Raw genomic sequence first — 26,967 nt, forward strand, 5'->3', positions numbered from 1 at the left:
ATAACTCCTCCTTAAAGAATAGATTTCCCCCAAATCTAAACTGGATTAAAGAAGGGATAGTAGAAAGAGATACTCCATCTCGTACATTACATGGGAGAGGCTGCTTATCTCAGTCACGTTCCTTCACTCTGACGTCTTTGTAAGCATGGAGCAGCAATTTGTGACAAGTGGCAAAGCTATGAAGAATGCCACAGATCCATTTTTTCCAAACAAAGAATAATTATGACCTCTTCTTTAAACTCAAACTATGTTAATTATTTATGCCAGTTTGGATTCAGAGAAACCAGGGGCTGGTATTTTAGGGAGAGAAGTTTAAGCATGATTGGGCTAAATTAATCCTGGGAACAATTCTGTCAAAGTCAGCGAAGTTACACTAAGGATGAATTTGGCCCATTTTGTTTGCATGCTAATTTTGTAACTTACCAGTCTCCGTGGACAGTGATAGCTATAGAAAACTACCTCTTGGGTGGAGATCTCTCACTAAAGGAAACTATATTGCTATTGAAATTCTCTCTCTTACTGGACAAATTGTTCTGTACTGGGCAGCACTTTCTAGTGCATTGCCTATATTGCAGGATGCATAATGAATACTAAAGATATATGTAGGAATAACAAAATGTAGGTAATGAGCAAAAGTCAGTGTGGGCCAGTCAGAGGACATAGTCAAAAGGATACATATTAGGGCTGAGATATTCAGAGGACCAGATGAGTGTCAAGTGCCCAGCTGCCATTGATTTTCATTAGGAGTTGGTTACATGACTTCTTTGGAAATCTCAGCCTAGGATGTTTGTGTCACACTTTTAAAAGTTATAAATGACTCATTAGCAGCGAGCACATTAGCAACAATATTTGCTAAGAGGGATGGCTCTGTTAATAATATTAAATACCTAGCTCAAATATAGCACTTTTCATCTGTAGATCTCAACGTGCTTTACGAAGGAGATTGGTACCATTAATCTTATTTTACACATAGAGAAGCATGGAAAAGCAAAGTGACTTGCCCAAGGTCATCCAGCAGGGCAGTAGCGGTCCTGGGACTAGACACCAGGTCTCCTGAGCCTCTGTCCAATGCTCGATCCTGCAGTTGTTTCCTATTCCAGCTATTGGGAAAAGGAAGGCTACTTACTTTATAGTAACGAGTTCTTTGAGATGTGTGGTCCCTGTAGGTATTTAGAATGGATGCATGTGAGCTCGGGATCGGAAATTCTTCAACAGCAGCATCTATTGGTCTGCACCTCCTTGTGCTGCGAACTGAGGGCAGAAGTAGAGAAGTGGACCCACTGCCTCTTCATTTCCTACTCTGCCACAAATCACGTGAGCAGGGCTGGCTTTAGGCTAATTCGCCTGATTCCCCGGAATTGGGCCCTGCGCTTAAGAAGGCCCTGTGCCGTAAATGTTTTTTACTCACCCCAGTGGCAGTCCACTCCACTGGTGTCTTCGGCAGCCCCGCTCCCCTGGCCAGAGCGCCGGCTGGAGCGTGGCAGCCCCACGGCCCCGCGACCGTGGTCAGAGCGCTGGCTGGAGTGCGGCAGCCCCACGGCCCTGCGACCCCGGCTGGAGCTCCAGCCAGAGCACAGCAGCCCTGTGACCCCGGCCGGAGCGCGGCAGCCCCACGGCCCTGCGACCCCGGCTGGAGCTCCGGCCAGAGCGCAGCAGCCCTGTGACCCCGGCCGGAGCGCGGCAGCCCCACGGCCCTGCGACCCCGGCTGGAGCTCCGGCCAGAGCGCAGCAGTCCTGTGACCCCGGCCGGAGCGCGGCAGCCCCACGGCCCTGCGACCCCGGCTGGAGCTCTGGCCAGAGCGCAGCAGCCCTGTGACCCCGGCCGGAGCGTGGCAGCCCCACGGCCCTGCGACCCCGGCTGGAGCTCCGGCCAGAGCGCAGCAGCCCTGTGACCCCGGCCGGAGCGCGGCAGCCCCACGGCCCTGCGACCCCGGCTGGAGCTCCGGCCAGAGGGCAGCAGCCCTGTGACCCCGGCCAGAGCGCGGCAGCCCCACGGCCCTGCGACCCCGGCTGGAGCTCCAGCCAGAGCGCAGCAGCCCTGTGACCCCGGCCGGAGCGCGGCAGCCCCACGGCCCTGCGACCCCGGCTGGAGCTCCGGCCAGAGCACAGCAGCCCTGTGACTCCGGCCGGAGCGCGGCAGCCCCACGGCCCTGCGACCCCGGCTGGAGCTCCGGCCAGAGCACAGCAGCCCTGTGACCCCGGCCGGAGTGCAGCAGCCCCACGGCCCTGCGACCCCGGCTGGAGCTCCGGCCAGAGCGCAGCAGCCCTGTGACCCCGGCCAGAGCGCGGCAGCCCCACGGCCCTGCGACCCCGGCTGGAGCTCCGGCCAGAGCGCAGCAGCCATGTGACCCCGGCCGGAGCGCAGCAGCCCCACGGCCCTGCGACCGCGGCTGGAGCTCTGGCCAGAGCACAGCAGCCCTGTGACCCCGGCCGGAGCGCGGCAGCCCCACGGCTCTGCGACCCCGGCTGGAGCTCCAGCCAGAGCACAGCAGCCCCATGGCTCCCCTCCCCCAGCCGGCAATTGGAAGTGCTGCTGAAGACTGGGAGCGCCACCCGGTGAGTAGAAGCCCTGCCCCCAGGAATCAGGCCCACACTTGCTAAAGCCAGCTCTGCATGTGAGGATCCAAAGCAGAGGGGAAAGAAGGTGGATTGTGAATACCCACAGGGATCACAAATCTGGAAAAATTCCAGTTACTATAAGGTAAGTAACTTTCCTTTCTTTGAATGCTGGTCCCTATGAGTACTCACTGTGGGTGGTGCCTAGGCAGTGCTTATTTAGGAGGGGTGTGCGTGGAGGTACATGGAACCACAGTCTGCAGGATTGCTGAACCAAAGGTTGCACCATCTGCTGAGCTCCAAGTGACTGCTCTGCAGATTTCAGAAAGAGGAACCTCTTGCAGTGATGCTACTGCAGCAGCCTGTGCTCTAGTTGAGTGAGTTCTCCCACCAGGTGTCTGACCCAGTGCAGCCATTCTTCTCTTCTTATTAGGAGGAGTTGCTGTGAACTACTAGCAGAGGAAGATGTACTCAGAGATCCACCTGGAGAGTCTCTGAGAAGATCGGGCCTCACCCTTCATTCTTTTGGCAAATGAAGTGAGCAGTCAAGGAGATTATCAAAAAGCCAGGGTCCTTAGAACATCTAGACAGCGTAATCTCCTGCTGTCTCTAGTGTGGTGGGACTTTGGGTAAAATATAGGTAGATGAACCATGTAATTCAAATGAAGTCTGCTGGGACCTTAGGAACAGAAGTCCGATACAATCAGAATGATACTGTATGAAAGATAATGTAAGGTGGCTCTGCCATGAGAGCACCAAGTTCACCTACTCTCCAAGCTAAAGTAATGGCTGTCAAAAAGCTAGTTTCATTGATAAATACAGGAAGGAGCATGAAGCCAAGGGCTCAAAGGGTGGCTGCATAAGTGCTGCTAGTTCAGATTCCAGGGTAGTGTAGGTTGAGAGGAAAAGTTCTAGCAATGCTTTTGTGGGATGAGTGAAAATAGTAGCTCTCTATGGGAAGGTGCAAATGTGCTGATAGTTGTGAGATGCACTCTCAATAAGCTGACTGGAAGTTTTTAGAGAGAGGAGGTAATCAAGGCATTAGGGAAGTTCTGGCTCTTCTGGAGAAAGGTTGCTAAGTGGGAGCATTTTCCCCTGTCACCTAAGACATGATGAAGGGTTTCTACTATTAAGCAAGATGAATTGTGTTGCTTTTGAACACGTTCATTTAAGTCTGTTCCCCAACCAAAATCCATCTGCCAACTGAAAGGAAATCAGGTTGGGATGGTTGGTTCTGTCCCCCATTCTGAGACAATAATGTGGGAAATGACTGCAGGTGGTCAGTTGCAGGGCTATGGTGAACCAAACGGATACAGCCACTATGGTGCTATTAGAATTACTGGGTATTTTCCAGAGAACACAAGGTATGAGGGGAATGGGAAGAAAGAAATATATTAACACTTCTGAAAATAGGAGTAGGAAGGCATTCCCTCTGGAGTCTGGACCCTGGTCATTACTAGAGCAATAAACTCAGCATTTCATATTTTTTTGGGTGGCAAAGAGGTCCCAGGATGGATCCCCTCATTGGAAGATTTCGTTGGACCAACAAAGAGTAGAGCCTTGGGTTATGTGATCATCCAGGTGTGCTCCCCAACTCAGGAGACACACAGTGAAAAGGAATGTCTTGGTGAGAAGAGAGGAAGTGAAAGTAATAGCTACACACATCATTCCTCTCTTCCCACCATGTGAGTAACACTCAAATTGGACACAGGAGGGAGACCTTTATGGAGTCCTTGCATGGAATATAAACTGATTTTAACCAGGTCTGAATGCTGTGCAGGTGCAAGCTGGTGAATGAGGTCACACAGGTGCACACCACCAGGGCCGGCTTTAGGCCTGTTCCATCAATTCCCCCGAATTGGGCCCCGCGCCTAAGAGGGCCCCGTGCTCAGTGAGAATCCCTTCCCTAGCTAGAGGCACCTTTTAAATTTTTACTCACCTGGCAGCGCTCCGGGTCTTCAGCAGCACTTCGGCGGCGGGTCCTTCAGTGCTGCTGAAGACCTGGAGCGAGTGAAGGACCCGCTGCCGAAGTGCTGCCGAAGACTCAGAGCACCAGCCGATGAGTACAAGCCCCACGTGTTTTTTTACATTTTTTTTGTCATCCCTGCCAGGCCCCGCCGAAACTGTTTGAATTGGGCCCCACACTTCCTAAAGCCAGCCCTGCACACCACCATGTACCCCAACTGCATCAGGCAAAACAAACTGTTGTCTGAGTGATGAGGTGGATTTGAGCACTGAGGTCCTCCCGAGGCTAGAAACCTGTCCAGTAATAAGTATGCTCTGGCTGTGGTTGAGTCCAGGACTGCTCCAGTAAACACTATAGTCCCTGGAGATGTTAAAGTGGACTTCCCTGGATTTACCTGAAACCCCAAGAATTGGCATGGGTTCAGTTGGATGGTCACTGCCATCTGTACATTGTGGTGGGACCAACCCTTGAGGAGCTAGTCGTTGAGGTAGGGAAATATGCGATAATGAGTCTGTGGAAGTGGGCTGCTACCACTGCCATGAATTTTGTGAATATCCTGGGCATGGTTGATAGTCCAAAGGGGAGTACTTGGCATTGTAAGTGATCTATGCCCACCATGTAGTGCATAAATCTCCTCGGGGCTGGGTTTATATCCGTGTGGGAAATGTGTGGATTTTTTCAGATGATGAGCAACACACTTGTGTTTATGCAGCGATGGGATTATGGCAGTAAATGTAACCATCCTGAGTCTTGCCCACATGCTCAGGGTTTAGCTGATCACCATATTTGGGGTCAGGAAGGAATTTTCCTCCAGGGCAGATTGGCAGAAGTCCTGGGGGGGTTTCACCTTCCTCTGCAGCATGGAGCACGGGTCACTTGCTGAAAGATTCTCTGCACCTTGTAGTCTTTAAACCATGATTTGAAGACTTCAGTGGCTCAGACACAGGTTTGATACAGGAGTGGGTGAGTGAGATTCTGTGGCCTTCATTGTGCAGGAGGTCAGACTAGATGATCATAATGGTCCCTTCTGACCTTAAAGTCTATGAGTCTATCAGATGAAGACATTCAACTGTCCAAGGATTACCCTCCAACTCCTTGTCTTCTTTGGAACTAGGAAGTACCTGGAGTAAAAACTTTCACCTCTGTATTCAAGAGGTTCTGCGGCTCCTAGCTGGATCAAGGAGTCCACTTCCTATTTGAGAATCCTCTTGTGAGAGTGTCCGCAAAGAAGGATCCAGAAGGGTGACTGGGAGGTGTGGTGGACTGAAACTTGATAGTATGGCCTGTGGACCCCTCTGTATGAGGTTAAGGTCTGCCATCCTGGAAAAAAATGGGGTACGTGACTGCTCAATGGCAGGTGAAGGTGGTGACAGAACACATGATTAGCAGTTCTTGAGCGATTTGTCAAAACACCTTTTTAGGATGTCATCTCTGCTGGGGTTAGGAATCAAGATGTGGTGGATGGACAATGTTTTGATGTCCTATACTAACAGCAGTTCCATCAGAACTGGGGACTCCAGATCACAACAGGTAGCCAAATCCATCTAGAAGGGTGTATCCCTGTTTTGCTGGAGAGCTGGTTGGAGTCTTCTGTTTTGGGGCTGATGGTTGAGGCTGTGATCTGTGGTGTGATACGATCCGTGTTCAGGGCATGTGCTCCTTACCATCTTTGCATCACTCAGAGGATAGTTTTGGAGCATCAGATGCTCCTAGTGCCACTGGTGCCTGCCCAATCTCACCATGAGCTCCAGGTGAACCCTGTCTAAGGCCTGGAGTCTTGCGGAAGCCTGTAGGGCTTTGAGGAATAATGAGCAGACTTCTCTGTCCTCTTGTGTGTCTCCTTACCCTCATTGTGCTTCTTCTTGTCGGGCATTCTGTCTGTGCTGGCAGAACACTACTCAGTGGTTCTGGGTGATGAGTTGGAGAACAAGAGGGCCCTGAATCTGATCTCAGGCCTCAAGGCTAGCTCCATGAAGTGTTGGCAGAGCTGGAACTCCCAGACTTGCCTAGTGTGAGAAGGAAAGGAGTGACAAATCCCACACTTAGCTGGGATGTGTGCCTACCCTAAGCGGCAGAGGCACGTGTTGTGAGTGTCACTCACCTGGAAGACCCAGGGGCAGGTGAGGCAAGATTTGAAGTCCAGAACACTGGGCATAATGCCCCAGAGGTGGGAAAAGACAAGGTGAGGAATGACTGACACACACACACATACACACGCACACTCCCACTTCTAACTAAACTAGACTTATGCAAACTATCTAAAAGGAAATAACTATTTACATGTAAGCATCAAGTGGAAGAAGGGAATACAGGCACAGGAGAATTCCGTCATGGACCACAAGCAGTAAAAGAGGAACTCAAGGGCGTGGTCAGTCCATGTCACCACTTATGCCTTTGGTTTGAAGTACAAGGAAGCATAATGCACAGTTCAGACCAGCAGACATTGCTATTGAAGGATTTCTGCTCCCAGACTCACAGAACACCAGTCCAGCCACAGTGGTTACCCATAGGGCACCAATACTCAAAGAAGAAATTGTGGTTTATCAATTACAATTGTATGGTAACTGCTGGCATTTTAATATGGACCATAGCATCAGCAACAAGAAAGTGATCCCCACTCTAGCCTCCAGTAATTTTTTTAAAAAAGCAATAGTAATGTAACCAACTCTGAAAATGCATTTCTTAAACATGGAGTCTCATGATTCATATTTCTGGAAGGCAGTTGTGTTTCTTCTACAGACAGGTGGCTAATTCATTGCTGGTGTAACTCCATTGAAGTGAGTGGTGTCTATAAAGTCTAATTACAACATTAATTTCAGATAACTAATGCTGAAATATATCTGACCCTGGTCTGAGTTCCGCTGTCACACTAGTTTAATTTCTGTGTAGTTCCACTAACTTCTGTGGACTAACTCATGTTTCCACTAGCACAGAGGACAGAATCAGTCCCTTTACCAATGTGCCAGTTTAGTAGGATTGAAAATATGGTAGAAGATCTGGAATGTGAAACTGCAATTAATTTTGCAGCTATCTCAGTGTTTTGTGATAATCGTAGATGGGAATGGAATCAGGATTAAAAAACTTAATCTAAATGCACCATTCCTGATGTACAGTAGCTATCTTTTAGCTAGATTGCTAAACAATGGGATTTAATAAACAATGGCAAAAGAGTTACTAATCTTTTAAAAAAACCACAACTAATTTAGGGCTTGTCACATGGTACATTAGTGAGCATCAGCTTGGGTGCAAATTCTAGTGTGCACCAGAATGGTACACACTAACTGTTCATGTGTGTACATTAAAAATTCCCTAGTGTGCACTGACATAATCCTGTTTCAAATCAAACAGTACTAAGTCACCATGCACTAGGGAATTTCTAGTGCACACCAGCAGGAGGTGTGAGGACAGCTGGTGAGAGAGATACCTCAGCTGGTGAGCACTAATGCACCACATATACAAGCCCTTAGTACACTAACTGAACAACTGGATGTAGGTCCAGATATTTATTATAGCTACAGGACATATAGTGCCACGTATCTTGGGAAATCTGCTATTGATCTTGAGCGCACTAGCAAGGTAGAAAATTCCATCGCACACACACAAGATCAGAATCTGTCTTGTAGTTTGGCCATTTTTCTAACTCATGTGTTTACAACCAGGCAACGTAACTGTTAAACAGCTGTGCACTTGCCCATGTTATTGCTTAAATCAAACACAGTTTGGTACAATCAAACTTGTAATATGTATGGTTCAAATTGTTTTTAATTTTTAATAAGTTGAAACTTACTATTGGGAAGTATTTTTATAACCTCTTTCCCGGAGCTCTGAAAATTTCTCTCTCATTGGCAGGCAGAATGAAATGTCTTATGATCAATTCTGTTTTCTACAACCGAGACTAGAAACTAAACTACAGGCTAAAAAAATGATAATCCCCAAAGTTACATTGTTAATTTCCTTTTGTGCTGAAGGGTACATTGTACCCCCTGTCAACAGCAAAAAAACAGATCCATGACTGAAATAATATCCCTTTCTCCCCTGAAAGAAAGCCTGCACACTATCAGCTGAGAAACTGGAGAGCCACTGAAATGTAACAGTGGATAAATTTTGTCCCAGACAACATCTTAAAGGGCAAATGCATTGTTAGAGAATTTATTTATCTATCATCATGAAAAGGTTCTGCATAGAAGAGCATAACTTTAAGACATTGTCTAATTGCAATTTGGAATGTATTGATGTAGGATTGTGTATGTTTTGATTTTTTTGACTTGTGAGTCAGCCATGATTACACCAATTACTGCAAATTAAGGAGTTACCTCTAATTTAGGCCTTGTCTTCACTGCTAAAAAGGGTTCATTTTTTTACCTTGGAATAGCTCATGTCCGTTAGTTACCTGAGGTAAGAAACACACCTTTTTAAACAGCGAAGACAAGTCTTTAAAGAACAAAGTAACTTAGTTTAGTGCGAACTGGTTTTGGAGCTTCACAGTCTTTGTGCACTTCTTGAGATTCGATTCTATCAAGGGTAAGAAGATTGGTAATCCTATAGCATGTGACATGCCGTCAGTGACTCCTGACCCAGTATTTTGAATCATTGTCTGCAAGAACAGAAAACTTGATTCAAGTGTTGTAGACAAAAATAATCTAAAGTCCATTTATTGAATGGATGTATTGACTATCATAAATTAGCAATGAGCTAACAAATGTTTTTTGGTATGATTTTAAATAACAGTGGGCTGCCATCTCCCACAGTGGTCTCATTGGCTCTCAGAAGTTAAAGCTGTGAGTGCGAGGCTAGATTTCCCACAAAAACCCAGGTACCATGGAAAGTGTTGACAGTTCAGTGGTTAGCACTGTTTCATTTTACTCAACACCCCACTAGTGCTTTATTTTAGTATTAAGAGGCAATATGCTATTGGAGATGTAAAACAGAGGTCCTAATTACTTACAGTCATTTAAGATCCCAGGGTACTTTGGCCAAATAGTGACATTGCCCCTACATTCCTGCATAGTTTGGATAATAAAATTTTGCCTGTCTAAATGACCTTGAAATTTCAGTTGGATACAGCATTCTTCACTTCTTGACCTAAGCAATTGATTAGTGTTGCAGTTTAGGGTTACCAGATGTCCCAATTTTATAGAGACAGTTCTGATTTTGGGTTTTTTTTTCTTATATAGGCTCCTATTACCTCCCACCCCAGTCCTGATTTTTCACACTTGCTGTCTGGTCACCCTAGTTGCTGTTATGGTCCAATTCTGCTCCTACCAAATCTAAATATAAGATCTGCTATTGACTTCAATAGGAACAGGATTGGGCCCTTAAGTAGCCAAGCTGGTGTCATCCCACAGGGATGAGGGTGAAATGATATTGCTGCAGATATTACTGTCATGGATCAGTAATTGTTTAAAAGACAGGGAACAAAGGGTAGGAATACATGATCAGTTTTCACAATGGAGAAAGGTTAATACTGGGGTTTCCCAGGGATCTGTACTGGGGCCAATGCTGGGCAACATATTCATAAATGATCTGAAAAAAGGGGTAAACAGAGAAGTGGCAAAGTTTGCAGATAATACAAAACTACTTAATTCCAAAGCAGACTGTGAAGAGTTACAAAGGGATCTCAAAAAACTGGGTGTATGGGAACAAAAGGGCAGATGACATTCAATATTGTTAAATACAAAGTAATGCACATTGGAAGGCATATTCCTAACCACACATACAAAATGATGGGGTCTAAATTAGCTGTTACCACTCAGGAAAGATCTTGGAGTCATTGTGGATAGTTCTCTAACACAATCTGCTCAATGTGTAGTGGCAGTCCAAGAAGCTAACAGACTCATAGACTCATAGGTCAGAAGGGACCAATATGATCATCTAGTCTGACCTCCTGCACAAGGCAGGCCACAGAACCCTACCCATCCACTTTTATAACAACCCCTAACCCCGGACTGAGTTATTGAAATCCTCAAAATTGGTTTGAAGACCTCAAGCTGCAGAGAATCCACGAGCAAGCGACCCATGCCCCACGCTGCAGGGGAAGGCGAAAAAGCTCCAGGGCCCCTGCCAATCCGCTCTGGAGGAAAATTCCTTCCCGACCCCAAATATGGCGATCAGCTAAACCCTGAGCATGTGGGCAAGACTCACCAGCCAGCACCCAAGAAGGAATTCTCTGCAGTAACTCAGTTCCCATCCCATCCAACATCTCCCCGCAGACCATTGAGCAGACTTATCTGGTGATAATCCAAGATCAATTGCCCAAATTAAACTATCCTATCATAACATCCCCTCCATATACTTATCAAGCTTAGTCTTAAAGCCAGATAAGTCTTTTGCCCCACTACTTCCCTCGGAAGGCTATTCCAGAACTTCACTCCCCTAATGGTTAGAAACCTTCGTCTAATTTCAAGTCTAAACTTCCTAATATCCAGTTTGTACCCATTCGTCCTCGTGCCTACATTAGTACTAAACTTAAATAATTCCTCTCCCTCCCTAACGTTAACCCCCCTGATATATTTATATAGAACAAGCATATCCCCCCGCAGCCTTCTTTTGGCCAGGCTAAACAAGCCAAGCTCTTTGAGTCTCCTTTCATAAGGCAGGTTTTCCATTCCTCGGATCATCCTAGTAGCCCGTCTCTGGACCTGTTCCAGTTTGAATTCATCCTTCTTGAACATGGGACACCAGAACTGCACACAATATTCCAGATGGGGTCTCACCAGCGCCTTATATAACGGTACTAACACCTTCTTATCCTTGCTGGAAATACCTCGCCTGATGCATCCTAAAATCGCATTTGCTTTTTTAACAGCCGTATCACATTGGCGGCTCATAGTCATCCTGCTATCAACCAATACCCCAAGGTCCTTCTCCTCCTCTGTCGCTTCCAACTGATGCGTCCCCAACGTATATCTAAAATTATTATTAATCCCTAAGTGCATGACCTTGCACTTTTCACTATTGTATTTCATCCTATTACTATTACTCCAGTTTACAAGGTGGTCCAGATCTTCCTGAATAGTATCCCTGTCCTTCTCCGTGTTAGCAATACCCCCCAGCTTTGTGTCATCCGCAAACTTTATTAGCACATTCCCACTCTTTGTGCCAAGGTCAGTAATAAAAAGGTTAAATAAGATCGGTCCCAAAACCGATCCTTGAGGGACTCCACTAGTAACCTCCTTCCAGCCTGACAGTTCACCCTTCAATACGACCCGCTGGAGTCTCCCCTTTAACCAGTTCCTTATCCACCTTACAACTTTCATATTCATCCCCATCTTTTCCAATTTAACTAACAGTTCCCCATGTGGAACCGTGTCAAATGCCTTACTGAAATCGAGGTAAATTAGATCAACCGCATTTCCTTTATCTAAGTAATCTGTCAACTTCTCAAAGAAGGAGATCAGATTGGTTTGGCACGATCTACTTTTAGTAAATCCATGTTGCAATTCGTCCCAATTATCATTGACCTCTATGTCCTTAACTACTTTCTCCCTTAAAATTTTTTCCAAGACCTTACATACTACAGACGTCAAGCTAACAGGCCTATAATTACCCGGATCACTTTTATTCCCTTTCTTAAAAATAGGAACTACGTTAGCAATTCTCCAGTCGTACGGCACAACCCCCGAGTTTATCGATTGCTTAAAAATTCTCGCTAACGGGCTCGCAATTTCACGCGCCAGTTCCTTTAATATCCTTGGATGGAGATTGTCCGGGCCCTCCGATTTTGTCCCATTAAGCTGTTCAAGTTTGGCCTCTACCTCAGTTGCGGTAATATCCGCCTCCATATCCACATTCCCGTTTATCATCCCTACATCATCGCTAAACTCCTCACTAGTCTTATTAAAAACTGAGGCAAAGTACTTATTTAGATATTGGGTCATGCCTTGGTTATCCTTAACCTCCATTCCATCCTCAGTGTATAGCGGCTCCACTTCTTCTTTCTTTGTTTTCTTCTTATTTATGTGGCTGTAGAACCTTTTACTATTGGTTTTGATTCCCTTTGCAAGGTCCAGTTCAATGCGGCTTTTAGCCTTCCTCACTTTATCCCTACATGTTCTGACCTCACCAAGGTAGCTTCCCTTGCTAATCCCGCCTTTCTTCCACTCCCTGTAAGCTTTCTGCTTTTTCCTAATCCCCTCTCTGAGTTTCTTGCTCATCCAGCTTGGCCTACAACTCCTGCCCATGTTTTTTTCCCCCTTTCTTGGGATGCAGGCTTCCGACAATTTCCGCAGCTGCGACTTAAAGTAATTCCAGGCCTCCTCCGCATTTAAATCCACAAGTTCCTCCATCCAATCCACTTCCCTAACTAATTTCCTTAACTCTTTAAAGTTAGCCCTCGAGAAGTCGAAAACCCTAATCCCAGATCTACATTTGTTTATCCTTCCATCTAGTTTGAACTGAATCAGCTCATGATCACTCGAACCAAGGTTGTCCCCTACCATCATTTCTTCTACGAGGTCCTCACTGCTCACCAAAACCAAATCTAAAATGGCATCCCCTCTCGTAGGTACTTCAACTACTTGATGAAGAAATCCATCTGCTATCACTTCCAGAAAAATCTGCCCCCTATTATTCTTGCAAGCACTCGTCCTCCAGTCTATATCCGGGAAGTTGAAGTCTCCCATAATCACACATTTCCCCTTTGTGTTTACTTCATTAAAGACATTAAAGCGGTCTCTATCCATCTCCAAATCAGATCCCGGTGGTCTATAGCACACCCCAAGCACTATCTCAGGGGAAGCTCTAGTTGCTTTTTTACCCAGTGTGATTTTTGCCCAGACAGACTCTGTCTTATGCATTCCATCACTTCTTATTTCATTACAGTTAATCTCATCATTGATGTACAAGGCTACTCCACCACCTTTGCCTTTCTTCCTGTCTTTTCTAAACAGCACATAGCCTTCAATACCTGTACTCCAGTCATGAGTACTATTCCACCAGGTTTCTGTTATCCCTATAATATCCGGTTTCACTTCCTGCACCAGTAACTCCAGTTCCTCCATCTTGTTACCTAGGCTCCTCGCATTAGTATACAGACATTTTAATTTTTGGCGTTTGGCGTCAGTGACATTCTTTCCCCCGTCGTGCACAGACCTTCTACCACCAGCATCACCCGTTAATCTGGTTCCTACTCCACTATTCCTCCTTGGATCAATTATTTGATTCGCAAGGGTATCCCCTCTCACTTTGTTTACTTCCCTCTCCAGGTTATATTCCGGCGTGGAGATCTCCTGAACATCTCCCAACCATCTCCCCCAACTTCCTAGTTTAAAGCTTTCTTGATGAGATCAGCGAGCCTCCATCCTAGAATTCTATTTCCCTCCTTACTTAGATGAAGTCCATCCTGAGCGAACAGTTGTCTATCCATAAACGCTTCCCAATGACCGTACATCCCAAAGCCCTCCTTATAACACCAATGCCTGAGCCATCTGTTGATCGCCATAATCTTGTCACTCCTTCGTCGCCCTGCTCTAGGAACCGCAGAATCCCACTGAAGATCATCTGAGCCTCGATTTCTTTGAGCGTCTTCCCCAGTCTGGCATAGTCCTCCTTGATACAGTCCAGCGAGTAACTAGCCGTATCATTCGTTCCCACATGAAGGACAATCAACGGATTCTTTCCCGCTCCCGCTAGGATCCTATTCAGACTCAGGTCCACATCCTGTATCTTAGCCCCTGGCAGACAGCACACCCTTCTGTTCTCCCGATCAGGTCTAGTTACAGGCCTGTCTATTCTTCTCAGTAAAGAGTCTCCAATCACGTGGACTTGCCTTTTCCTGGCGACAGTGTGATTCTTCGGTCTATCCCCCACACCAGCTGGCCGCAAGTCCTCTCGATTTGTATTCGCCCTTACAATCCTCCTAGGGCTCATACTTGGTGTCGCCTCCATTGACTCCTCCCCTCCTTCTGCAGGACTAGCTGCTCGTCTCTTTTTCCTTGCCCTCTCTCCTTCAACAGCCTGCTGTGCTCCATCTTCATTTTCCAACTCAGCAAACCTGTTCCTGAGTTCTGTTTCTCCATCGCTGGCCCATCTTTTCCTCTGCCTGGTTCTCCTAGTCACATGCTTCCATCGTCCACTTTCCTCACCCAGCAGCCCCTCCTCAGAGTTCTTTGGTCCTGCTTCTATCCGCTCGTCTGAGCTTATCCCCTGTGCCTCATCATGTCTGTGTTCCATCATCTGCTCAAACCCCCTTCTAAACTCAGCCAGAGTTTCCACCTGCATCTCCAGTCCTCTTATCTTCTCTTCCAGCAGCTCTATCAGGCGGCACTTCATGCAGACGAAACTCCTTTCAGGTGCCCCCTCCAGGACCATGTACATGCCACAGCTACCACATCCGGTCATCCTCAGTGTGTCTCTACCTGCTGCCTCTGCCTCAATCATACCCTTCCAGCTCTGTGCCTGGCAATCCACGCCTCACACCGCACCACAGGCCACCAAGCAGCACTGGGCTGCTGGCAGATCCCTGCCCCTTCCCTTGTCTGACTTCCTGGTTTCTCTGCCTTGGTCTCCCCTGGAAACTCCCACTGAAACTCCCGTTAGCAGCTCTGTTGGCTGGCTCCTGTGCCGCTGCAGCTGTCTGTGCAGCTGCCTGAGTGCCTGGCTCCTTATATAGGACCCCTAATCAGGTAAGCCCCACCCCCAACTCAGGGCTCAGCCTCGCTCCCAGCACACGGCCCCTAGCAGCCTGCACACACACTCACTCACACACAAACTCCACAATACAATCCACAAACTACAAAAACCTGCTCCTCCAACAGAACTCCCACTGAAACTCCCCTGTTAGCAGCTCTGTTAGGAACCATTAGGAAAGAGATAGATAAAGACAGTAAATATCAGAATGCCACTATGTAAAGTCATAGTACACCCACACCTTGAATACAGCATGCAGTTCTGGTCATCCCATCTCAAAAAAGATATATCAGAAATGGAAAAGGTGCAGAGAAGGGCAACAAAAATGATTAGGGGTTTGGAGCAACTTTCATCTGAGAGATTGAAAAGACTAGGGCTGTTCATCTTGGGAAAAGAAACAACTAAGGGAGGATATGATCAAGGTCTATAGAAACATGAATGGTGGGGAGAAAGTGAACAAAGAAGTGTTATTTTCCCCTACACAACACAAGAACTAGGAGTAACCTGATTAATTGGCAGGTTTAAAACAAAAGTAATTATTTCCTCACACAATGCAGTCAACCTGTGGAACTCATTGCCAGCGGATGTTGTGAAGGCCGAAAGTATAATTCTGTTACTTTTTTTTTTTTTTTTGCTAAGTTCATGGATGATAGATCCATCAATGGCTATTAGCCCAGATGGTCAGGGATACAACCCCATGCTCTGAGAGTTCCTAGCCTTTGACTGCCAGATGCTGGGACTGGATCACTCAATAATTGCTCTGTTCTGTTCATTCACTCTGAAGCATCTGCATTGGCCACTGTTGGAAGACAAGATACTGAGCTAAACTGACCATTGGTCTGATCCAGTATGGCCGTTCTTATATTATGTTCAGTGCTCTACATCAATTCTTCACCTCTTCATTTATGTTACACTATTTATTATTAAAATTAAACAGGCATATTTTTGATTCTACATAACATGAAGAAAAGTGGAGACCATGTTTAACTATGTCCTTTACTAATGCTCTACACACAAGTTAAGGCAAAGAATTATTTGCATAGTGCCACCCAGGGGCAGGTCTAGGCATTTTGCCACCCCAAGCACGGCAGGCAGGCAGGTTGCCTTCGGCAGCTTGCCTGCGGAAGGTCCGCTGGTCCCGCGGCTTCGGTGGAGCTCCTGTAGGCATGTCTGCAGGAGGTCCGCCGAAGCCGCGGGACCAGCAGACCCTCTGCAGGCACGCCTGCAGGAGGTCTGCCGAAGCTGCGGGATCAGCAGACCCTCCGCAGGCAAGCCACTGAAAGCAGCCTGCCTGGCGCCCTCGCTACAACTGACAGAGTGCCCCCAGTGGCTTGCCACGCCAAGCACGCGCTTGGTGTCCTGGGGCCGACCCTGGTGCCACCTGTGTATTAAGCACTTCACGGAAGGATACAAATCAATGAGGGTGCCCCTTGCCCACCTCTGCTACAGATCTAAAACAACTCACTGATCCAGGGGGTAACAGGGCTATCCTGGCTTCTAGCGTTACTTGGAACAGCATCAAAGCTGTTCTTATGTTATGCTGCCCGTGGCCCAAAGTGCATATTCCACCAACTGAGGATCATGGATACATTGCAGTGCAGCAGCACATCTCTCTCTTCCCCAGCCAGGCTCCCTATATCAGCAATCAGGGCGGGGGATGACGCAGAGCTAGCTGAGATTTCCCTAACACAAAGGGAATCCTCAGATGTTCATCTCCACAGGTTTTATGGCTATTTTGTGCTGACAAAATGGCACAAAACCAGCACAACAGGGCCACAGTTCTGGTCCAAGATGTCTGTCCCACAGAGTTTATTGGTAGATTAACAATGTAGTTTCATAACGTTAGTCCAATGGGAGAACTAGCATCAACAGATTTTTTGGAAGAAGTGTGTTTTGACAGGGGTCTGCAAGAAGGGAAGGTGTAGGCAGGGAAAACTAGATCAGGGACAGTACCAGCTGCCAAGTTTCTACTCAAGACAAGCCCAGGACTGAACTAGCAGGAATGCTGCAGGTCAGGAATGAAGTACATTGATGGGACTATACAGACAACCATCACAACCTGCACTATGCCCGACTCAAGCCACTGATGCCAGTCCTCACATTCCTAAGTAGTGACATTATTTTGGTTTTTCTTCCCTTTTCCCAAAAAGTCCTGGCTTCATTTTTTACATTTATTTAATTCGTTCTTTTAAACACTTGTTCCTAACACACACAATACTTCTGAGAAATCACAACTGCACTTGTAGCCGTTATGCACATGCTAAGAAACCCAAGGCTGCATTTTCAAGGGTTCTCTACTTGCTGCTTACTTAAGACTTGTAAGGGGGTATTAAGCTGGACAACCACAGTCAGTGGAAGCTTTTCAAAATTCGCTATCAGGAGACAGATAGTCAAGATCACTTGTTCTGTGCAACACAGACAGGTGGGAAAAAGAACTGGAAACAGGCAGATGGCTCTCACAACCACCCCTCTGACCATATCATGCTCTCTTGTCTTCAGGGCCAACCGGTGGGGGGCAAGTGGGGCAATTTGCCCTGGGCTCTGCAGGGGCCTTGTGAGCCCTAGCCTGGCGGCGGTCTGGGTCTTCGGCAGCATTTTGGCAGCAGGGGGCCCTTCAGTGCTGCTGAAGACGCGGAGCGACCGAATGGCCCCCTGCCACCGAAATGCTGCCGAAAACCTGGACCACCACCAGGTGAGTACAAGTGCCGCAGCTCCCCTGCTTTTCCCCAGGCCCCCTGAATCCTCTCGGTGACCATGCTTGTCTGTACAGTATGTGAAAAGCTCAGTAACCACACAAAGTATCAGTAGCAGGGTAAGAAACTAGGAGTGGCAGTAGCACTTCCATTTGTGATGCAGGACTCTTTGGTTGGATCAGATCAAGGGTGAGCATCCCTTTGGGAAATTGAAACCAGTCACATTCCCCTTCAACATGTTGTAGATGTTAACTTGTGTAGGCCTTTAACATTTTCCTGTCTGTCCTCTTCTCCACCCCCCAGTTAGTCCTTCATGCCTCATATTGGGAAATGCTAGTGTAGATCTTCATAAGAGGAGACATCCTTCCTTTCATGCCTGGATTAACAGTAAAATAGTTAATACTGACAAAATATCATCTGAGTTAGCTACGACTGAAATGAGCCTGCTCATACCTCAGAGCTATAGTTTCAGACTCCTTGCAAACTCATGCAGATGTCTCCATATGGGTTACATTTGCTCTATCTTTTGTTTTGGTTTTGGTTTGTTTTGCAACCATAGCAGTTTAATTTTTAATCAAAGCTGAAATCATGAGCCATGGAGGAGAATATTTACACAGCCCTCAGCTAGTCCCCTCACTCACCAACAGGGAAACGCACCCCACTCCCTAGGGAACACTGATGTACACAATGACACTTTGGTATGCTAGTGGTTGAGACACCTACTCACATTGGAGTCCCTGATGCAATTCTGCGACAGGGCCTTGCTCAATGAGGAGTTACTAAAACAATCTGCTGCAGATATTCCAATGACCTGATGCACAGAATTCAAGCAGGGCAGGGTAGTTTCACATGCTGAGCCAAAACTGAAAAATTGCTACACAGAATTATAGAAACGTAGGGCAAGTCCAGTTCCCTGTGTTGAGGCAGGACCAAGTAAACAGATGATCCATGACAAGTGTTTGTCTAACTTGCTTTTAATCAAATGATAGGGATTCCACAAACTCCCTTGAAAGCCTATTCCAGTGCTTAACTACCGTATAGTTAGTTACATATTAGGAAAATTTTTCTAATTTCTCTTGCTGCAGATTAAGCCCATTACTACTTCTCCTACCTTCAGTGGACATGGAGAAAAATTGATCACTGTCCTCTTCATAACAGCTCTTAGCATATTTGAAGACTTATCACTTTTGTTGCTCTCCTCTGGACTCTCACCAATTTGTCCACATCTTTCCAAAGTGTGGCTCCCAGAATTGGACACAGTATCTCCAGCTGAAGCCTCTCCAGTGCCAAGCAGAGCTGGACAATTGCCTCTCATATAACACTCTTAGTACATCCCAGAATTATATTAGGCTTCTTTGCTACTGCATCACATTGTTGACACTCATTCAATTTGTGATCCACTATAACCTCCAGATCCTTTTCAGGAGTACTATCACCGAGCCACTTATTCTCCATTTTGTAGTTGTGCATTTGATTTTTCCTTCCTAATGAAGTACTTTGTGCTTGTCTTTATAGAATTTCCTTGTTTATTTCAGACCAATTCTCTAATTTGTCAAAGTTGTTATGAAGTCTAATTCTGCTAGCAACCTCTCCACTCAGATTGTATAAGCATTTTCTCCAAGTCATTAATGAAAATATTTACTAGTATTGGACACAAGACTGACCCCTGCAGGACCCCACTATATAGATTCATAGACTTTAAGGTCAGAAGGGACCATCATGATCATCCAGTCCAGAGGTCCCCAATCTGTGGGGCATTCCCCCCCTAGGGGGGTGCCAAGGAACATTTGGGGGGCCCAGCTGGGGCCCAGAACAGAGGCAGGGAGGAAATGTCACCGAGCTCTGCTCCTGGCCCCAGCTGCTGGCCAGCCCCATGCCTGGGGCCCCTGGCTGCCAGACCCATGCCTGGGGCTCTGAGCCCACCCCAGCTGTGGCCCAAGCCTCGGCCCACTTACCCATCTGCATGCCCCCCTCCTGGAGCTGCAGCCCCGCTCCTGGCCAGCAGAGGTGGGGGGGAAATGGGGGCACAGTCGCAAGGTAAAATGTTTGGAGACCACTGATCTAGTCTGACCTCCTGCACACTGCAGGGCACAGAACCTTACCTACTCACTCCTATAATAAAACCCCTAACTTCTGCTGGAGTTACTGAATTCCTTAAGTCATTATTTAAAGACTTCAAGTTACAGAGAATCCATCGTTTACACTAGTTTAAATCTGCAAGTGACCCATACCCCATGCTGCAGAGAAAAGGGAAAAACCCTCAGGGTCTCTGCCAATCTGATCGGGGAGAAATTTCTTCCTGACCCCAAATATGGACATCAGTTAGATTCTGAGCATGTGGGCAACTCACCAGCCAGATACCTGGGAAAGAATTCTCTGTTGTAACTCAGAGCCCTCCCCATCTAGTGTCCCATCAGCAGCCACTGGAGTTATTTGCTACTAGCAGTTGCAGATTTCCTACAATGGCATGTAGCCCATCTCATCATACCAACCTCTCCATAAACTTATCAAGCTCAGTCTTAAAGCCATTTAGGTTTTTGGCCCTCCACGGCTGCCCTTGGAATGCCGTTGCAAACCTTCACTCCTCTGATGGGTGGAAACCTTCATCTAATTTCATGCCTGTTCTGTTCATTCCCTCTGGGGCACCTGGCATTGACCACTGTCAGAAGATAGGATACTGGGCTAGAGGGACCTTTGGTCTGACTCAGTATGACCGTTCTTATGCCTAAACTTGTTTAGGATAGACAGTTTATATCCATTTGTTCTTGTGTCCATGTTTGTACTTAACTTAAATAATTCCTCTCCCTCTCTGGTATTTATTCTCTAATGTATTTAGAGAGAGCAATCATCTCTCCCCTCGGCCTTCTTTTGGTTAGGCTAAACCAGCCAAGCTCTTTGAGTCCCCTCTCATAACAAATATACCTCCTCAAAGTTTACTGCGAACCACAGATAACTACTCTGAGTATGGTCATTCAACTAGATGTGCACCCACATTACATTAATTTCATATAGGCCACATTTCTCTAATTTGATTATTAGAATGGCATGTGGGACTGATTAGGTTGGCTTGGCCTGATTTGTTCTTGACAAATCCATGCTGGCAATTCTTTATAAGCTTATTATCCTCTAGGTGCTTACAAATAGAATGTTTAATAATTTCTTCCAGTATCTTTCCAGGTATCAAAATTAGGCTGACTGGTCTATAATTCCCTAGGGTCCTCTTTGTTCACCTATGCTATGTTTGCCATTTGCCAGTTCTCTGGAACCTCACCTGTCCTCCATGAGTTCTCAAATATAGTTGATAATGATTCCAAAATTATCTAGGATGAACTTCTACCAGGCTCTGACTACCTGCATACATCTAAATACTATTTCATCTGTTCTTTCCCTGTTTTGGCTTGAACTCCTTCACCTTTCTTGTTCATATTATGTTGAGGATCTGGTCACCATTAACCTTTTTAGTAAAGACTGAAGCAAAAGAGGCATTAAACATATCTGCCTTCTTGATGTCATCAATTATTAGTTTTCCTCCCCCGCTAAGTAAGTAATTTCCTTCATCTTGCTCCTAATGAATTTAAAAGCCATCTTATTACCTTTTATGTCCCTTGCTAGGCGTCACATTCATTTTGTGACTTACCATTTCTGATTCTGTCCCTAAATGCTTATGCTATTCTTTTATACTCCTCAGCAATTCATCCATATTTCTACTTTTTGTAGGATTCCTTTTTGGTTTTCAGGTAATTAAAAAGCTCCTGATGGAGCCATACTGGCCTCTTCCTATTCTTACCATCTTTCTTTCGCATTGGGATAATTTGCAGTTGTACATTTAATACCATCAAATTGTTTAATACCTACTCTTTAGGAGTCACATGATGGGTTCATCATTCCATCAAAGTCAAGCAACTCCCTACCTTCATCTGTGTGAACTGTCAGAAGCTTGTGAAACACTTATTACCTCAGGACTGAATGATAATAGTATTAAAAAAAATGTATGCAGATTGCATTACTTGGCTCAAACCACAGATTAGAACACAAACCTGTTTCTTGTACACCTTTTGACATTCAGCACATATATCCAATCGTAATATTTGACAACTTAGTATGAAAACTAAGAATTGGTCTGTTACAGAATTAGGTCGATATAAGGCAGCTTATGTCAACCTAATTATGTCAGGGTACACAATACAGCCTTGTCCTGCCGATGTAAGTGCCCTACTACACCAACATCATAACTGCACCTCCATGAGATGCATAGGGCTTATGTCAGTGTAGTTAGGGCAATGCAATGTCCATGTAGACATTGCGTTAAGTTGGCCGTCATTCTTGTCAATTTCATGCTTCATGCTGGAGCCGTGAAATTGACAAGAAAGCCTGGAGGCTCGTGGTGGGCTCTAGGTAGAGCCTGGTTGCCCCACAGATTGGCTTCCCACTCCCAATCAGGTTGCTGCTTGTGTTCATTGCTGAGAGCCCTGCTGCCTCCAGATTCCCCACTGGGCTGGAGATGAGAAGCCTGGGTAGCTGCTCCCTCGCCCATCTGCTCCCATCGAGGAGGCGAGAAGCCTGAGGGGGCAGCTGGGCTCCCGGCAGGGAGCTATGAGCCCTGGCTCTCAGCTTCCCATGTTACCCACCATCAGTCGGGGGCAAGCGCTCCTGGTAAGGATGTGCACCACCAACAAAAGGAAGGTAGTGTGAACATCAGCCAACACAGTAACTACTGTGGTGGCTGTACGTTGACCTAACATAGGTTGATTTAAGTTTGTAGTGTAGACACACCCTGTATAAATGTCATTTTGTTGGCACTCATATCAGAATAGTATTACACAGGCTAGTAAGACAATAGCCTAGAGAGATTATTCATATACAAACTGGATTTTTTTTTAATAAAGCTATATAAACCCCTAAGTATTGTATCTTCAAGATTCTTTCAAATGTATTTTGCCATTACCTAAACACTAAAGCTTATACATTCATTTTCTTGATTAATCTCACATTGTGAAATAAAGTTAGTTTCAGTTTATAGAATTGAGGGGATTTTTACTTTATTTGATGAAAAAATATACATGGTATTGACACGTATGATGTAATCTCTCTCAAATAAGAACTAAAAATTTGCATGATATTTTACAAATAAATGGTTTCACTGTATAAGGTGCATTTATTGCTGTTCTACATTAAAGTTGAGGGAAAAACATTACATAGCAGACTAGTTAAACATAGAAAAAATGCAAATTCCAGTCTTACTCATTCCTGTATTAAAGGTGGATATTATTCTGAACAAAGTTATCATTCCCTATATTGCTTTAAAGATTTTAGTGTATTATGTTTTAAGCTGGTCTCAGAAGATACTGATTATATAGCATTCTGAATAGCACTATTTGTGATTCATACTGCAGTTCCTGACTTTTTTTTAATGGTACTGCTCAAAGATGTTAACCATTTATACTAGAACATACAGTGTAAATAGAACTCCAAGAGATTAAATAGACTTCTGAGCTAGTTCCTGTACAGTAAATGCCTGGATAGTCAGTTTCACCGTACTCACTTTGTATTCAGAAAAAAGTTCTAAGCCTGCCCTACTAAAAAAGATAAGTGATTTAAAAAAATAATTTCTACAGAGAATGTTCAGTTTTCTATTTACTCTTACATGAGTTATGGTATAAGGCCACTTTAACTTGGTCCAGTTTTTTAAAATCTTCATCCTTTTCAGCAATGGATAACAGTGTTAGCTAATTTTTCAATACCAATTGATACATATCTTAAAATGTGGTGCTCTTTGTAACATCCCATCCTAAGTACTGATTAAGTATCTTGATTCACATTAGAACTAGTACAGGTAGTAGTGAAACTGTGAATAATTACATATACTAAATTCCTATGAGGATACAGCCCATTTTCTAACATACTTTCCTCACTGGGAAATCTTGCTCCTAGGACTAGAATTAAAACAGAATGGCGTTCCGTCATACAGCTCTATCATTCAGCTAGTTACTATTGCTTAACAGCCATAGGCAGACCTGCAGGTCAGGCAGCTGGTACAAAAATTGTAATAAAAACAAAACAATTGAATCATAGAACTGTTACTAAGCCAAGTATCTTCTACAAAGTAAACACTATTTCCATGTTAAATACAAATCTTTTCAAGCTTCTTTTTTTAAATATCATGTACAAGTATTTATATAATTTACTTTTTAAAAATAAAAATGTAATTGTGCTTCTCCTGGCTGATCTACACTTTTGTATAAAGTACGCTGATTTTGTTGATTATTAGGTTTTTGGGGGGCTGCAAAACAAAATTCTAAAGCATTTGTACTACAATAACCACACAGATCTTTAATAAAAAGTGATGCTGCCATCAAAAGGCAGAGGCTAAAAAAATTAAAGCTGTTAAATTTCTCACTAAAATCTACATATTCCACAAAGGTTACGGACTCACAGCAACATTTATATTGTTAGAGGACAATATAATATCCTTCAGTATGAGTTCATTCCTTTACTGGGTACTTAATTTCTTAGTCAGTAGATCTAACATCATTATTTACCATAGGCAAACTAAATGGTGCACTTTGAGGAACGCTGTTTAGAAATGGTTCACTGTCTTGTTTATTTTGGGTCTATTTACAAAACAATTTCTAGATGCGTTAGCAATAAATAATTCTGATATTCAAACCACCAGTGCTCATGCGCACACTGACAAGATGGATGCATGCTTTAAAAATATTTACATTACACAGTATCTTCTTCATAGCCCTCTCCCTTATAATAGCAGAAAGTGCATTTTCTCTCACATTCTTTGTTTTGAATCTTTGTTTTAATCTTGCTTCTGAGGGATACAGCCTTCCATCTCAACAACTTCTGGCCAGCCTTCATATTTGTTTGTATCCTTGTTGTTCTTTATGTGCTATAAAGAGAGAACATGAATCCATTGTTAACATAAAACCATTTGTCCTGTTACCATTATAAATACTGCAAGGCTACCACTGATTAATTAAAAAAAAAAAAAATGCCCTCCAGAAATGCATATATATCCTTTAGCAAAGCCTACTCTGTGGGTCTGAGACAGAACTAGAGACAAAATAAATTATTTTGCCTTATATAGATATATATATATATATAGATATAGATATAGATATATAACCTAAATCTTAATCCAAATCATGAACAATACAAAATCAATGACCACAATTGAATATCTGCTATTAGCCACGAATTTGGAAAACTGGATGCTAAGTAGGCTCCTTAAATCGGAGTTTCTCAAATACGACCACCATGGTCTTTTCTTGTGGCCACAGCCTCCCGGGCTGTGATTGTGGGGAAAGGGAGGGAGAGGGGAAGGTGGGCACTAAGCAGTGGCCCCTCTCCAGGGCCTCCAGCAGCAGTTGGGCCTTGCCCCCCTCTGGAGAGACAAACTCTGGAAGTATAGGCAGCTGGTGTTTCTAGTCTGTTTAGGTCCAGTAAAGAACAGAGACAAATGTAAATTATTTTTATTACTGGAGTCCGAAAAAACCCCATAAATAAATTATGATTTGGACACGTATACGTGCATATTTATTTTGTTTTTCCTTAAGTTAATTTAGTATTTTAGGAAAAATTGTCAGCGCAGCCACCAGCAAGAGTTGGTGGCCACACTCTGAGGCTACCAAAAAATTTGTTGTAAGAACCCCTGCCTTAATGTAGGCACTGAAATAAGTGTTCTATTTTCAAAAGCAACTTGAAATAATTATGATCTGTTGGGTGATTGGAATTTTTGAAAATTAGGCTACTTAGTTAGGTGCCTAAATTTTGAATTTCAAACACCCATTTTTGAACTGACCTATATGACCATATTATAGCTACCTGGTTTTTTTTTTTTTTTAAAGTAAGAAAAACTCATGTTACAGAGTTTTAGTTAATCAGTTTTAATGTAGATCTATGTATCATTTTTCTAAGATGCATATCACAGAATCCTTTTGTATATTTAAAATAAGTTAAATATTCAAAGAATTATTTGTGGAACTTAAATACTAACTATTTACTGTGATAGGTTTGAGACAGTGATTGATGTTCATATAATAGGCTGAGCCTCGGTTAGTACAAATTGACTTATCACACTCTGAAAAGTAATATTAGCAACAAACCTGTTCAAATGGACTTTTAGTCTTAATTCCTTTTCCACCACAAAAGACCCAGTTGTCTCTAAAACCAAGGTTCGTAATAGATGTGCTTCCCAGTTCAGCAATCAGTTTCCGTGCCTCCTCATTAAGCCTTGAACAAAATGCAAAGTGTGTTAAATGTGAAGAATAGAATCCATGTAGCTAGATCCTTTATTGCTCAGTTCACAATTCAGCTTCTAATTCACACAATACAATTTCCAGTTAGTTGGTTTTTGGGCTAGTGTTACAATTAGAATTGGGAATGCCTCTCTTTATGAGGCCCATTGATCGAATGAGATTTCTACCATTTGATGCCAAAATCTCACATGTCCAGCAGGCGGATCCAAACCTGCAAAAAACAAGGCCTCCAGTCCTGCAAGGATCTATGCACATGCTTAACGTAAAGAATGTTAGTACTTCCACTGAGTTCAGTGGGACTGCTCATGCTCAAAATTAAGCACATGTGAAAGCTTGCATAGGATTAGGGCCTAAATCTGGGTCAGAATCTGACCACCACCCATATCTATAGAGAACAATTTTTGGAACAGTATCACTCACTCAGGCCATAAGATATCAATCAGCCTTTCCAAGGTAGGCCTGATGGATTGTAGATTACAATCAACCAGCTGAATTATTTATCTTTTGTATGCTTTTCTCTAGGTTTTGATTTTATATTTTTGAATGTTTTGATATCATAAGCAGGCCATTTAGTCTGATCACAACTAAGTGAAAGATGAAACATATGACTGCTCAGGTCCCAATTTAAAATTAATGATGCTGCCCTTTGCCACAATTATGGCTCTAGATCTAAACAAACCCGTTATAGCAGGGAAGATAAAATGATGATGTAACAAGATACATTTTATTCCAATTTTTTTTTTTTTTTTTATGAGGCAACCCTTTTCTCTCCTGCCAGCTACTATGTTTTGGCCAGTAATTTGGCTCATTTTCAATTTCTGAGCACTCCACAAAACTTTTGATTACTACTAACTAATGT

The 26,967-nt window shown here is 44.4% G+C and overlaps 1 protein-coding gene across 3 annotated transcripts in view; it reads right to left on the reverse strand.

Moving 5' to 3' along the window:
- The window catches only part of FAM3C (family with sequence similarity 3 member C), a 77,683-nt gene that overhangs the window by 2,651 nt on the left and 48,065 nt on the right, over nt 1–26,967 (reverse strand). For 2 of the 3 annotated variants that reach the window (XM_030549099.1, XM_030549100.1), the window contains 2 exons: nt 25,956–26,082; nt 22,859–24,739 (listed from right to left, as the gene is read on the reverse strand). In XM_030549099.1, the coding sequence (XP_030404959.1) occupies nt 24,650–24,739; nt 25,956–26,082 (217 nt within the window). In that variant the 3' untranslated portion in view covers nt 22,859–24,649. Of the gene's footprint in view, nt 1–22,858; nt 24,740–25,955; nt 26,083–26,967 lie in introns of those variants that run through there. The other variant, XM_030549101.1, reaches the window with a different exon arrangement.

The sequence above is a fragment of the Gopherus evgoodei genome, chromosome 1, assembly GCF_007399415.2.
Source record: "Gopherus evgoodei ecotype Sinaloan lineage chromosome 1, rGopEvg1_v1.p, whole genome shotgun sequence".
Classification (NCBI taxonomy): domain Eukaryota; kingdom Metazoa; phylum Chordata; order Testudines; family Testudinidae; genus Gopherus; species Gopherus evgoodei.